Source organism: Vicugna pacos, chromosome 22, assembly GCF_048564905.1.
Source record: "Vicugna pacos chromosome 22, VicPac4, whole genome shotgun sequence".
Lineage (NCBI taxonomy): Eukaryota > Metazoa > Chordata > Mammalia > Artiodactyla > Camelidae > Vicugna > Vicugna pacos.
In genome coordinates, this window is record NC_133008.1 from 23965913 (window position 1) to 23979177 (window position 13265).

Genomic DNA, 13265 nt, shown 5'->3' on the forward strand with positions numbered 1-13265 from the left:
AATGTGGAGCAGCTTTCGCAGGGGCTACAAAGACCTAATCATTCAATGAGGCTCAAGCAGTTAGACATCTCCTAGAACTACAATTCCCAGAATACAGAGCGAACTCCTGGTCGGGCCCCAGCTGCCTGAGTGGATGGCTTGTTGCTAGAACAAGGAAATCTCACCTGTCCTGGGAACTGAGTGTCCTGGCCTAGGCAAAGTATGTTTGTGTCTTTGTTTCTTGGACCTGCTCCCACCTGAAAAATCCCGGTTGTAAGCCAAACCTGGAGATGGTGAAATTACCTACTTCTTTCATCCACACGTGTAGTGAGACCCTGCTCTGTGCCAGACTGGGGTGAGGGGAACAGTCAGATGGAGGAGACAGACTCATGAAAGGTCAGCTCCCTGAGGGCAGAGGCTTGGGTATCCTTTGTAGTCTAGCACATAGTATGTGCTCAATAAATATTCGCAATAAATAAATTTAGTCAACCAAAAATCAAACAGGCCATCTTGCTGTTGTCTTCCTCTCCGTTGCACCCTTTCACACTGCTTTGCTAGCTCCTGCGATATTGTATTCTCCTACAGTGTGCTCTCCGTCCGACCTCCAAGCCTTTGCACGCGCTGTTTCTTTTACCAGGAACACATTCATTCAGCTTACTCGTCGATGTGTCTGTAGAGACAGGATAGAGCCTGGCACGGAGCAAGGGCACAGTAAATATTTGATGAGTGAGTGAATGAATGAATGAATGAATGCCCTTGTCTATTGTACATCCAGGGCGCAGGGACACTCAGGACCCTTCCTATTCATCTCAGACCCCACTCCCCGCCCTCCCCTAATGAATGCATCTTTTTATCCTCCTCGAGGATTGCCGGGCTAGGGCAGGGGCAGGCCGGGGGCGGGGAGGACTGGATTGGGGGCAGCCCTTGGCCTCCTCCCGGGTCTGCTAAAGGGTCCACTTTTCTGGACGTTGGGAGTTTGCAGCCTCTCCCCGAAACTCAGCCTTGGTCACCTGACTCCCACGACTAGTCCCCCGCCCCTCACCACCCAGGGCACCCCACGCGGACTCTCGGCCAACAGCACGTGGTCCAGGGGTCCCAGCTTCCCATTGGCCGCTGACCTCTTTCCTTCCCTGAGATTGGCCGGGGCCCAGCCACTGCTCCCCCCTCCGCAGTCTTGCGGTGGTACAGCCCGCCGCGGCTTAGGAGGGGCGGGAAGATCCAATGCCCCGCGGCGCGGGGGAGTGTCGTGAAGCCGGGTGAGGCTCAGGGATCCCTCTGGAATGTTTCTTTCGGGTCCACCCGGAGCGGGGCGGCGTGGAGCGAGATTGGCCGCGAGCGCTGGGCGGCCGCTCCTGATTGGCCGGACACCGGCGCTGGCCCCTCCCCCTGGCCGCGGCTGCCGGAGAGGCCCGGGCCAGAGTTTGCCGAGGGCCGAGCCGGGCGCGCGCAGGGCGGTGGCGGCGGTGGCGGCGCAGGTGAGTTTTCCCCGTGGACAGGGTGAATCGCGGCCACTCGCAGGACCCGGGTGTGGACCCGCGGAATCGCGGACCCGCAGGGATCCGGCCGATCCTGCAGGGTGGGGCCGGCCTCATGGACGCGACTGGAGGTCTCGGCTGAGCCGGGGGATGCCCCGGGCCCCTTCCCAGCGGGTCGTCTGTCTTCCTACTAGGGGCAGGGGTACACGCCTCCTGCCGCCGGGATGAGGTCTCCAGCCGCACCCCAGCCCTCTGCACCTCTGGGCAGTTATGGTCCCATCGGGGACAGGCACAGGGTCGGTATTTTTGAGCCCTGCTCGGGCAGCTTTCCGGAGCTGGCCACATCGCGGTCCTCCAGGGCCTAGAGGGGCCTGGAGAGGACTAAGGTCCGGATGATAATAACGAAAAAAATCATCCTGGCCAGCATTTATTGAACACTTCCGTGTCAGATATTTACAACGTGTATCACTTAGTCTAAACACCTCACGGAAGGTGCTGTTCCTACTTTCAGAGGTGAAGCAGCAGACCCAGAGAGGTGGAGTGACTTGCCCAAGGTCACACAGCTAGTAAATGGCAGACCTGGGATTCAAACCCATGTCTCGGTGTCCAGAACTGGTCTCAATCACTAGACTAGATGCCCAGTGGCTCCAAGGCTCAGGTGTTTCAGACTAGCTCCTCCCTCTCCAACCCCTCCAACCAGACAGGCCATCTATGCCACACCTGCTGGTCTTTGCTTCCCCCAAGAGGTCGCCAGACACCAGGTGCTCAAACAGAAAGCTGCCCCCATGTCCCTTCTCCCCTAAGCTGGAAAGCCAAGGCCAGACTACCTGGGTCCTGAGAAGACAGTGACATCTACGGGAGAGATGGGCAGAAGGCCAGGACGCTAGGGTCCTGTGCCTGCTGGGCCCCCCGGGAAGCCTGGGTTGAGGACAGTAGGCGTTCTCCCCGGTAACACCCAGGAGCCGGTTTTTCAAGACTGAATCAGAGGCTTCCCGCCCTCCTCTGCCAAGCAGTAACCCTGCTGAAAAAGGGGAGCTTGGGTGTGGTAGCCCCCCTCCCCCAGCTTATGTGAGCTTATGAGAGCTTCTCCCTTTCTTCCCCCCTTCTCCCCTTCCTGCTCCCCCCACTGCAACTCTGTGTGGTTGTGGGGTTATTAAGTTTCTGGCCCTTCCCAGGCAAGAATGGGTGGGGATGCTGGGATCCCGCCAACATGCTCTGTGCTGGGGCTGAAACTCCTTTTCTCCGACCCGGTGTTCAGGTTTGAGGGGAGACGGGGAATGTGGTGGGCAGGTGGCACTTAGCAACTCTACAGTGGGCGTGTTCTGAGGATAGGAGGGCTCAGCGAATAGTCAGAATGGGGGCATAAGACATTCATTCATGCTACCCATATGTATTGAGCACCTACCATGTGCCAGGCACTCTTCTTGGCACAGAGGATACAATAGTGAACCAGACAAAAATCCCTGTTCTTGGGGAGCTGCCATTCTAACAGGGGGAGATAGGCAACAGACAAGTTAACAAGTAAATAAAGAAGATACTTAAAGAGAGTGATAAGTACTATGAGAGGATGGCTTGGTAGTTCCGTGGGGATGGGCAAGGGGGCTCTTGGAGGAGGCAACTTTGGAGTCAAGGTCTGAATGACAAAAAGAAGCCAGCCTTGTAAAGATCAGGTAGAGGGCACAGCCAGAGGAGGCTCTGAGGCTGGACCAAACTTGGAATAGTGTGGCTGGGCCAGGATGCACCCAAAGCAGCAATTCTGCAGGGGTCTTTGGGTCACATGAAGGAGTTTAGAGTTTTTCCTCCATCAGGTGGGAAAATGTCGTAAGATTTGAGGCCAGAGAGTGATGCGATCTGGTTTACATTTTAAAATAGAGACATGAAGTTAAATAACAGCCTAAGACTGAAAGACAAGCATTCTGCCAGAGCAACATGTAATTTTAACTTCATGGGCCTGAGCCGTCTGGACCACAGGGGCAGTTCCAATAGGCTGGGGCAAGCCGGGGAGGCGGCCTGGAGGAGGTGGCCTGGAGTAGGCCTTAGCATGCAGAGAGGACTGGGATATTCTGGGCAAGGGAAGAGGCAATAATAATGATGACAATAATAATAACAACTTTCTTAAGTCGAATGTTAGGCAAAGTGCTAATCGAGTTAGTTGCGTGATCTCTTTGGATTCCCATAAGCACTCCAAGAGACAGGAATTCTGCCTGTTTTTCAGATGAGGAAACTGAGGCCCCATCAAGTGAAGTGACTTGCTCACAGCCACACAGCTGGTAAGTGACAGGAATGAGATTTGAACCCAGGCCACTCTGCCTCTTCTGGCCTGGAAGGCAAATTCATTAATCAGCACCCACTTTCCTTACCACCATTATCCCTCCCTCACCACCATCATTCCCTAGGTGAGGACACAAAGCCAGGCTGAACCAGGGCATCAAGTGTACGCAGAGTAAGGAGGTTGGGAATTGATGGTCAGGATGTGGGGCCCTGGGGAAGAGAAGGAAGTTTGAATCTTGGCAATTGACTGAAGGATGATATGGATGGAAGTAGTGGTAATAATCACCAGCATTTATAGAACCCTTATTGTGTGCCAGGAACTTTTCCCGACACATGCATGATTTCCTTGGAACTCAGAGAATTTAAGACACTTGCTGAAGGCCACACAGCTAGTAAGTGGAGAATCCAGGTTTCAGATTTATGTTCTTAGCATTCTGCTAAGATGTATGAGGGGATGGTGGAAGGGGAACCAGGGGAGGCGATGACGTGAGGATTTGGTGGGTTTTTTTTTTTTTGAGATTTTTTGTTTATTTGTTTGTATTTGTGGGAAGAATTAGGTTTGTTTGTTTGTTTGTTTTAACGGAGGTACTGGGGGTTGAACCCAGGACCTTGTGCATGCTAAGTGCCAACTCTACCATTCAGCTATTCTCTTCCCCTTTTTTTTTTGGTAGCATCATTGAGTGTAGTGAAGTAACTTGACGGAGCAGTAATGGTTTATTCCTTCAGAATTTATTTTATTTTTAGTACCCAGAACATATTAAGAGTTCCCACAAACCAGTAAGAAAAACGATGGGAGCTGCAATTAAAAACAGACCCTGCAATTTTAAAAAATGGTCAAAGCCTTAAACAGGCAATTCACAAAAGGACAAATCCAAGTGGTTAATAAATCACGAAAAGTTGTTCAGCATCATTGACTAGGAGGGGAGTGAGAAACAAAACCACAGTAAAAGGTGAGAGGGATGCACCCCCTGTCTTCTGAAGCACCTCCTCTGTGTCCAGCATGAGGCTGGGAAGTGAGGGATGGGGGACCATAGAGGTGGGGCTTGTGTTCTTGCGAAGGAGACAAGGAGACCCTGTTGAGGGCAGGCACTATGGCTCGGGCTTCTTTGTCTCCCCAGAGATGGGCACAGAGACTGGTGGGCTGGTGAACATTAGGATCATTCGTCCATCCATTCATTCATGCCACAAATATTTATTGAGCAGCTGCTATGTGCCAGGCACTGTTCTCTGCACTAAGACTAGAAGAAGGAATAAATCAGACAAAGTTCCCTGCCCCTTCAGAAAACAGTAAACAAGCTGAATGAATGACATATGTTTTCCACCAGAAAGAAGTGAGAGTTGTGTGGATTACCAGAGGGCACAGCCAGTGCAAAGGCCCCGAGGATGGACTTTACCTAGTGTGTTGAAGGAACAGGGAGGAGGCCCATGTGGCTACAGGGAATGAGCGACGTAGGTGCCCTGGGACGGGTTGGAGCAGAGAACCAATGTGACATGACTTATGTTTTACAGGCTCACTCTGGCTGCTGTATCAACAAGAGAGCGTCAGGGCAAAGGTGGAAGCCAGGAGACACAGAGAAGGCAACTGCACTAGTCTAGGTGAGTGGTGATGGGGCTGGGCCAGGTGGCACTAGAGGAGGTATTGGAGAACAGATGAATGAATGAATGAATGGGGATGGGTGAAGCCCAAGGGCTCGACTGAATCCAGGACAGCCCCCTGGAAGAGGGGTCTGAAGGGAGGGTTAGGGTTAGCAGGAAGTCCCCTTTACACAGAAAAATATAATTTGGCATAATTTGATCCTCACCACAAGCTGGCCAGGTGGACAGACTTTCCCCATGCAGACCAGGCATCTGAGATCCAGGGACATTGAGTTGCTTTGGGGACAGGATCAAAGTTATGACCTCAGGCTTGGGAGTCAGACAGGAGGGTGCAGCCAGCTGTGACTTGGGATGTGTGATTTTTTTTACTTTGTGTGTATATATATATATATACACATATATATATATATATATATATTCTTTTTTTTTACTAAAGTATAGTCAGCTTGCAATGTTGTGTCAATCTCTGGTGTACAGTATAATGCTTCAGTCATACATATACATACATAGATTCATTTTCATATTCTTTTTCACCACAAGTTACTACAAGATATTGAGTATAGTTCCCTGTGAAACATCTTTTTTTTAAGGATGTGTAACTTAACAGTGAAATCTGAACTCTTTCTGAGTCTGTAAGGCCCTGCGGAGTTGACCACCGTCACCTCTTTTACCTGCCCTCTGCCTGTTCTCCCGTTGCTTACTCCACGCCAGCCACAGATCTCTAGCTGATCTATGAGTCTGCTCAGAATCCCCCATGACTGCCACCTCACTCAGACCAAATGCCCAAGTCCTCCTTCTGGCCCACAGGGCCCTGAACGATCTGCTTGTCACCTCTTCCTGCTACCCCCTTTCTCTGATCCAAACACACGGGCCTCCTCGCTATTCCTGAAGCCTGTCAAGCACTTCCCCACCTCAGGGCCTTTGCATTGGCTATTCCCTCTGCCCAAATGTTCTTGCCTCACATCCACCTATGGGTACTTCTTCCTGTCATTCAGGCCTCAGGTTCAGCTTCACTTCCTCAGAGAGGCCCTCCTTGACCTTGTCTATAACAGTTATTTCATTTTATTGTCTTCATACACTCTTAGAAATTATATTAGATATTTACACATTTGCTTGCTCACTGTGCATCTTCTCTGGACTGTGTGCTTCTGGACAGCGTGGACAGAGCCCCAGCTAGCCTGTGTAGCACCTGGGAGTAAATCAGAAAAAGGCAGCACTTCCTCCCAGCAGACACATCACTGCACCAGAGTCTGGTGCTTTTGCACAGTGAACTGCCTGTGTAACTGCTCATGGTGGCCCTAGTCAAGGACCTTGTTGCTTGTCCTTTTTTATTATTATCATTAAATAACAGAAGCTATTTTAATATTATCAGCATACATTTTGCACAGGAGTTCAATAGTATGCTTGAGATATTCATGGAGATTTTCTATCTTTTTGCTTTGTTTTGTTTTGAGGGGGGTAGGTAATTAGGTTTATTTATTTATTAATTTTTAATGGAGGTACTGGGGATTGAACCCTGGGCCTCATGCATGTTAAGCACACACTCTACCACTGGGCTATATTCTCCCCGCTTCTCTCACCTTCATAGGTGTATCTTGTAGCAAACTCTTTTGAAGTTACTAATTACAGCTTTGAATTATGATTCATAAATCTTTTGAAAACATATACACACACACATATGTATATGTATCCACTTAAACACATACACACATATTATATATATACACATACACATATGTATACATATGTGTATGTGTATATGTGTGTGTGTTTGTAAACTCTTAGAATTTATCCGTGTGAGATTGTTTTCTTCATCCATTACCCACTCATCACAGTCTCTTTATTTACTGTGGGTAAGGAAATGTGGGACTTTGCTTGTCTTATGGAAGGTGCATGAAATATAGTAAGTCCCCAAAACATATTTGTTTGAAGGGAGGGAGGGAGAAACAGAGAGGGAAAGAAAGAAACTGAAAGAGAGTGGTGAGAGAGGAAAGAAAAAAGTATATTGGTTAGGATAGGTTTTGTTGCAGTAACAAACATCCCCCAAACTCTTAGCGGCCAAACTCAACAAAGGTTTATTTTTTGTTCCTGATACATGTCCATTGCAGCTCAGCGGGGAGTTCCATTCATCGTGGTCACTCAGGGCCAGGCCTGATGGGGCTCCCACCATATCAGATGTGGCTGGTCACCCTACCAGGAGAAGTAGACCTCTAGAGGCATCTGCTCCAGTAATTAAATCCTTCAACCCAGAAATGTAATGTGTCACTTCCTCTCACAACTCATTGGCCAGAACTAGTCACATGCTTGCCCAGGCACAAAGAGGTCAGTAAGTGCCATCTGCCTATATGCTTTGAAGGAGGAAAATCAGAAATTTTTGGCACACAGCACTTATAAGTACAGCCGATAGGAAAATAAAGGGAAACAACCTCTGTGAGCCACTGTTTTCTCATCTGCTAAATGGGCATGATCACATATTCTGGCATATCCACGTCATCACATACCGCATTGTGGGGAGGATACTATGGTCCCCATGATGTGGTGTTAGGATTCAGATCACAGAGCAGTTAGCATGGGGTTGTGGTAGATACTAGCTGCTGTTATTACTTCTGTGCAGGCATGTAAGTGCTGGGACTGGATTTTGAATCGAGGCCAGTCTGTTTTCTAAATATTTCATTGGACCTGGAGGGGAGAGGCAGCCTGAGGCCACGGCCCAGGCCCTGAGCCCAGTTTTCTGTCCTGCAGATCTCCTGGGCACGCCCCGTCTTCTCGCTGCTCATGCCGCTGGGACTGGGGCGGCGGAAAAAGGCGCCGCCTCTGGTGGAAAATGAAGAGGCTGAGCCAGGCCGTGGTGGGCTGGGCGTTGGGGAGCCGGGGCCCCTGGGCGGAGGTGGGGCTGGGGGGCCCCAAATGGGCTTGCCCCCCCCTCCCCCGGCCCTGCGGCCCCGCCTCGTATTCCACACCCAGCTGGCCCACGGCAGCCCCACTGGCCGCATCGAGGGCTTCACCAACGTCAAGGAGCTGTACGGCAAGATTGCCGAGGCCTTCCGGCTGCCAGCTGCCGAGGTACCCACTGGGGAGCTGGGCACTGGCGTCCCTGATGCTGGGCTAGAGGAACTGGGGGGCCACAGCTAGATGCTCCATTCTCATCAGGCAGTGGGAGGCCTGTGCCCCAGTGAGTCGTGGGGGCTGATAGCCACAGCTGGATATTGAGTTTCTGTCAGGCATTAGGAGACCTGCACCCCAGTGTATTGTGGGGAACTGGAGACCAGGACTGGGTGCTGAGTTCCCATCAGGCATTGGGAGGCCTGTGCCCCAGTGGGTTGTGGGGGCTGGAGGTCAGATGCAAGATTCATTTCTCCTTGATTCATCGGGAGGTCCAACCCCAAGGACTTTGGTGGTCAAAGGGAGACAAGAAGGGTGACAGTGGGACTGAACAGGAAGTAGATGCACGGGTCTCGGTAGGCAGGATGGGTATCTGTGCCCCTTCATTCATTCCACAGTCATTTTCTGAGCACCCAAGGTGTGTCAGGCTCTGTGCCCTAGAAACAGCAGAGTTTTTGCTAGGACAGCAGTCCAGCCCTAGCAGAGCTGACATCCTAGTGGGGGCCCTGCCCTGGCTCCATGGGTGGTCAGGCACTGGGGTGGGGACCCCCCAAGGCCTTTACCAGCTCTCCTCTCTTCCCCCTCCGGTGGCGATTAACAGAGGACGCAGGAGGGAGACGTGGGTTGAATGTCTCCCACCCCTGCAGGTGATGTTCTGCACCCTCAACACCCACAAAGTGGACATGGACAAGCTCCTCGGGGGCCAGATCGGGCTGGAGGACTTCATCTTTGCCCATGTCAAGGGGCAGCGCAAGGAGGTGGAGGTGTTCAAGTCAGAGGAGGCGCTGGGGCTCACTATCACAGACAACGGGGCCGGCTATGCCTTCATCAAGGTGCCTGGGGGTGGGGCACCTGATCTTGAGGGTAAGGACCCAAGGGCAGAGGCACGGGGACTGACAGCTCCTCTCCCCACAGCGAATTAAGGAGGGCAGCGTGATCGACCACATCCAGCTCATCAGTGTGGGTGACATGATCGAGGCTATCAACGGACAGAGCCTGCTGGGCTGCCGGCACTACGAGGTGGCCCGGCTGCTCAAGGAGCTGCCCCGAGGCCGCACCTTCACGCTGAAGCTCACGGAGCCCCGCAAGGCCTTTGGTGAGGGGCTGTGCGGCTTGGTCACCTGTTGACTTGGTCCAGTCTGCAGTGCCAAGGGCCACCAGAAGGTGGTGCCCGAAGCCCAGCTGGCCACAGTGGAAAGGGAGGGCCTGCTCCACCCTGCCCTGGGAAGGGGGTGCTGGCTGGCTGCCCAGCCTGGGAGGAGGATGGAGGCAAGGAGGAAGTTGCCCCCACACCCAGCTTCCAGGAGCCATTAGCCCAGCCAAGCGCCCCCAACCCTGGCCAGCACCCCAGCTCCCAGAAGCCAGGCTTGGCTGCCCTGTGCCAGCCTCCCCACTTTTCTGCCTGGCTTCATTAACTCCCAGGAATGGGCCCAAGGTCCCTGGGGTGGGGGTGGGGGACTCTAAAACACTTCCCCAGGCAGATAGGGCTGGTCTGTGGCTATACCCCCTCGGCCTTGGGGAAAGCAGCTGGAGACCCAGAACCCACCCACTTCCTGTCCCTTGGGCCCTGGGAGCAGAAGTAGGCCCCTTCAGTCCCCCCTCCAGCCTTTTTCATTCCCAGCCCCTGACTGCGCCTCCTCCACCCATGCTGAGCCCAAGTCAGGAGTCCTGCCCTCCTGGGGTCACCGCAGCCCCCAACTCCCCCAGAGCCTACTGAAGCTTGGAGAGGGTAGACGGTTGCCTGAGGCCGGGCCCCCTGGGTTCCTGACCAGAATGCCCTGGAACTGGGCTTCTCCAACCCTCACCCCTTCCCTGCCTCCCACAGACATGATCAGCATGCGTTCAGGGGGTGGCCGCCCTGGCTCCGGTCCCCAGCTGGGCACTGGCCGTGGGACCCTCCGGCTCCGATCCCGGGGACCTGCCACAGTAGAGGATCTGGTGAGTGTTCCAGTCAAGCCCCAGCCCCCCTTCCCTGTGAAATTCATAGGTGGCAGCATCACCTGTTAGCCGAGGGGCTCTGAGCATTGGATGCAAATCTACCTCTGCCACCTCCTAGCCCTGGGACTTGTCTTGAGCAAATGGACCTCAGTTTCCCATCTGTAAAATGGGGGTAATAATACTGACAGCTGCAGGGTTGTGGTGAGGATGAACTGTGGGCTTATATACTGAAAGTGTATACACTTTACAGTTATATTCACATTATTATGATGTCCCTCCTTCCACCCCATAGCCTTCAGCCTTTGAGGAGAAGGCCATTGAGAAGGTGGATGACCTTTTGGAGAGTTACATGGGCATCAGGGACACAGAGTTGGGTGAGTGGGGATTACCTGGGTCTGGGGAGGGGTGGGAGTTTGGGGGAAGGGGCTTCTAGGTCCCATGGGGCTGGGTCTCTCTTGAGTATCTCTGCCATCTGTGTCTCCATTCTGTTCCCCGTCACCCTCCAGCGGCCACCATGGTGGAGCTTGGAAAGGACAAAAGGAACCCGGACGAGCTGGCTGAGGCCCTGGATGAACGGCTTGGTGACTTTGCCTTCCCGGACGAGTTCGTCTTTGACGTCTGGGGGGCCATTGGGGACGCCAAGGTTGGCCGCTACTAGGCCTCCTGCTGGACCTCAAGATGACTTGGGCCAGGCCTGGTGGGAACCTCTGGGGTGGGGACACCACAGCCCGGACCCCAGCATCCAGCTTGGGCCTAGCTCAGTAGCCCTAGGACGATGTGGAGCAGTTGGGGTGGGGGGCCGGGCCTCTGCCCCACTCCAATCGGTACCACCCTCTCGTCAGTTCCCAGCGGGGTCCCCAGCCCCCCACCTCCGCCCTGTTCCCCACCTACCTCAGCCGGGTCAGGCGCGGGGAGGGACCAGCCAGATTGGGCGGCCACCCAACCCCCAACACTTTCCGCATCAGCTGCCAAACTGGTCCCTCTGTCTCCCTGGGGCCTCAGATTCTGTTTGGGGGTCGTGACCTCCCTAGTTTCCTGACGCAGGGAATGCAGCAGGGGGGTGTTCCCCCTGAGCAAATGCAATAATACCCTCCCCGTCTACCACCCCCCGCCCCCAGAGGAGCCCCCTCACTGTGGAGTCTGTTACCTCCGCATTTGAAACATGAGTCTGCTGTGAAGCCCCCAAACTCCCTTCCTCCCTGGCCCCCTGTGTCTCCCTCAGCCCAGCCCCGGACCGGACCGAGGGGCAGGAGGGATGATGGCGGTGGGCTTTTGTATCTGAATTTGCCGCCTTGAACATGAAGAATCTATCTGCTGTTGGACCTGTGTGGTGGTTTCGGGGTGGGAGAGGAGGATGGGACGGTGCTGGGAAAGAATGCAGCAGCTGAAATCCATCCTCTTCGGGCTCCAAATTGAATTAGGAGCTGGCCCCAGCCACCCGCCCCCTCCCACTCGTTCCGCCTGACGAGGCTCTTGGCTGCAAGCCACCAGGCTTCCAGGCAAGGCTGGAGCTTCTCAGCCCTATTGAGGGTGCAAATCTTGGTCCCTCTCGAAAGAGGCTTCCCGCCACCCCTTGCCTGATGTGAACAGTGGGTGTGAGGCTGTTGGCTATTGCCCATTACAACCCAGGACTGCAGACAGCCCTGGGCAGGAGGCATGGGGAAAGCAGGATGGGGTGGGCTTAAGATGGAGTCTCAGGTCTGTCCCCATGAGTGCTGTTGGGGAGGAGCCACGCCCTGAGCCTTGGGGAGTGCCTTGATGCACCCCTGCCCCAGTTGACTCTGGATGTGCGGGGTCTGCCGGCGTCTATGGCGCGCCGTGCTCTGTGCTGGACATAAACCCAGCGTGCTTGTTTTGACAACCCACTTGATCCTTGAGGATTGAGAGCGGGATCAGGAAAGGGGGAGGTGGGACCCTGGCCAGACCTGGAGGGAAGAGCCAGGATTGGAGCGAGGGGAACCGGGCCAGAGGTCCCCGCAGGAATGTTTGGGGGCAAGTTGAGAGGGGAGATCTGAGCCCAGCCTGCTCCTGCTCCCCACTTCCAACGTGCAGGTTATGGGCCCTGAGAGGGGGAAGTGGGGAGGACCGGCTGGGCTGGGGGCAGGGACGGGGGGTTACTCCGGGCATCCCTGGGCACCTGCTGGCACTTCATGTGTCTGTGCTAATAGCTCTGGGTGCAAAGGGGTGTGGCTGTGTGAGTCTTGGTGTTGAGTGGGTAGGCCTATTTGTTGGTGGTCTGTGTGCAGGGGAACAGGGTTTGACGACTGCTTTCAGGTTCCAGGGTGTTTGTGGATATCACTGGCAGAACCCGTGTAGGGTGTGGCCCGGTGCTCGCATCTCAGGCTGTTCAGGGCTGTGTGTCTCTGGGTGTTGCTGTTTCTAGGGGAGGTGCTGAGTGGCTAGATCTTGGGGTGTCCAGGGGATGCCACTCCTTGTGTCTCAGGTGTGTGGCGTGTGTGCCTGTGGGCCCTGTCGTGGACCATTAGAGGGCATCTGCAGGTGATATGGGGTGTGGCTGAGGGGCTGTGTCAGTGGTAGCGGATCGTGTGCCTTGCTCAGGGTGCTGAGACTGTATTTGCCAGCACTGAGGGGTGTGATGGCCCCATTCTCAGGGGACTGTATTTCAGGATGTTGAGAAAAGTGGGTGTTAGAGTCGGTAACTGGGCACCTCTGGTGCTAGGGGTGAGACTGTCCCCATGTGACGATGGTTGACCCCAAGTCTCCGAGGGGCGTGGCTGTCGCTGCACTGGAGTGATGATGGCTGTTCTTGGGGTGCTAAGGGATATGACTGTGTATCTTCAGGTGTGAGACTGTATCCGTGTGCCCCTCAGGGATGTGACCCTACTTCTCAGGGCAGGAGGTGAGGCTGCAGCTGTGTGTCCTCAGGTGTGGCTGGCGAGGGCT

The 13265-nt window shown here is 54.2% G+C and overlaps 1 protein-coding gene across 2 annotated transcripts; it reads left to right on the forward strand.

Annotated features, from left to right (window-relative positions):
• Positions 1 to 1353: 1353 nt before the first annotated feature.
• Positions 1354 to 11680, forward strand: GIPC1 (GIPC PDZ domain containing family member 1). 2 transcript variants are annotated; one of them, XM_072947534.1, is made up of 9 exons: positions 1354 to 1454; positions 3670 to 3724; positions 5235 to 5321; positions 8064 to 8384; positions 9025 to 9256; positions 9339 to 9519; positions 10249 to 10361; positions 10654 to 10735; positions 10868 to 11680. In XM_072947534.1, the coding sequence occupies exons 4-9, from the start codon at positions 8146 to 8148 to the stop codon at positions 11017 to 11019; spliced, it is 999 nt and encodes a 332-aa protein (XP_072803635.1). In that variant the 5' UTR covers positions 1354 to 1454; positions 3670 to 3724; positions 5235 to 5321; positions 8064 to 8145; the 3' UTR covers positions 11020 to 11680. The 2 variants fall into 2 exon arrangements, with proteins under 2 accessions (XP_072803635.1, XP_072803634.1); XM_072947533.1 differs by having other exon boundaries at positions 9071 to 9256.
• The last annotated feature ends 1585 nt before the right edge of the window (positions 11681 to 13265 follow it).

Bases quoted from the DNA above. Each gene is read 5' to 3' on its own strand.
- GIPC1 (XM_072947533.1), top strand. From the start codon at position 8,097: ATGCCGCTGGGACTGGGGCGGCGGAAAAAGGCGCCGCCTCTGGTGGAA. The intron at 9,520-10,248 runs GTGAGGGGCTGT...TGCCTCCCACAG, and splicing joins GGAGCCCCGCAAGGCCTTTG to ACATGATCAGCATGCGTTCA. The intron at 10,362-10,653 runs GTGAGTGTTCCA...TCCACCCCATAG, and splicing joins CTGCCACAGTAGAGGATCTG to CCTTCAGCCTTTGAGGAGAA.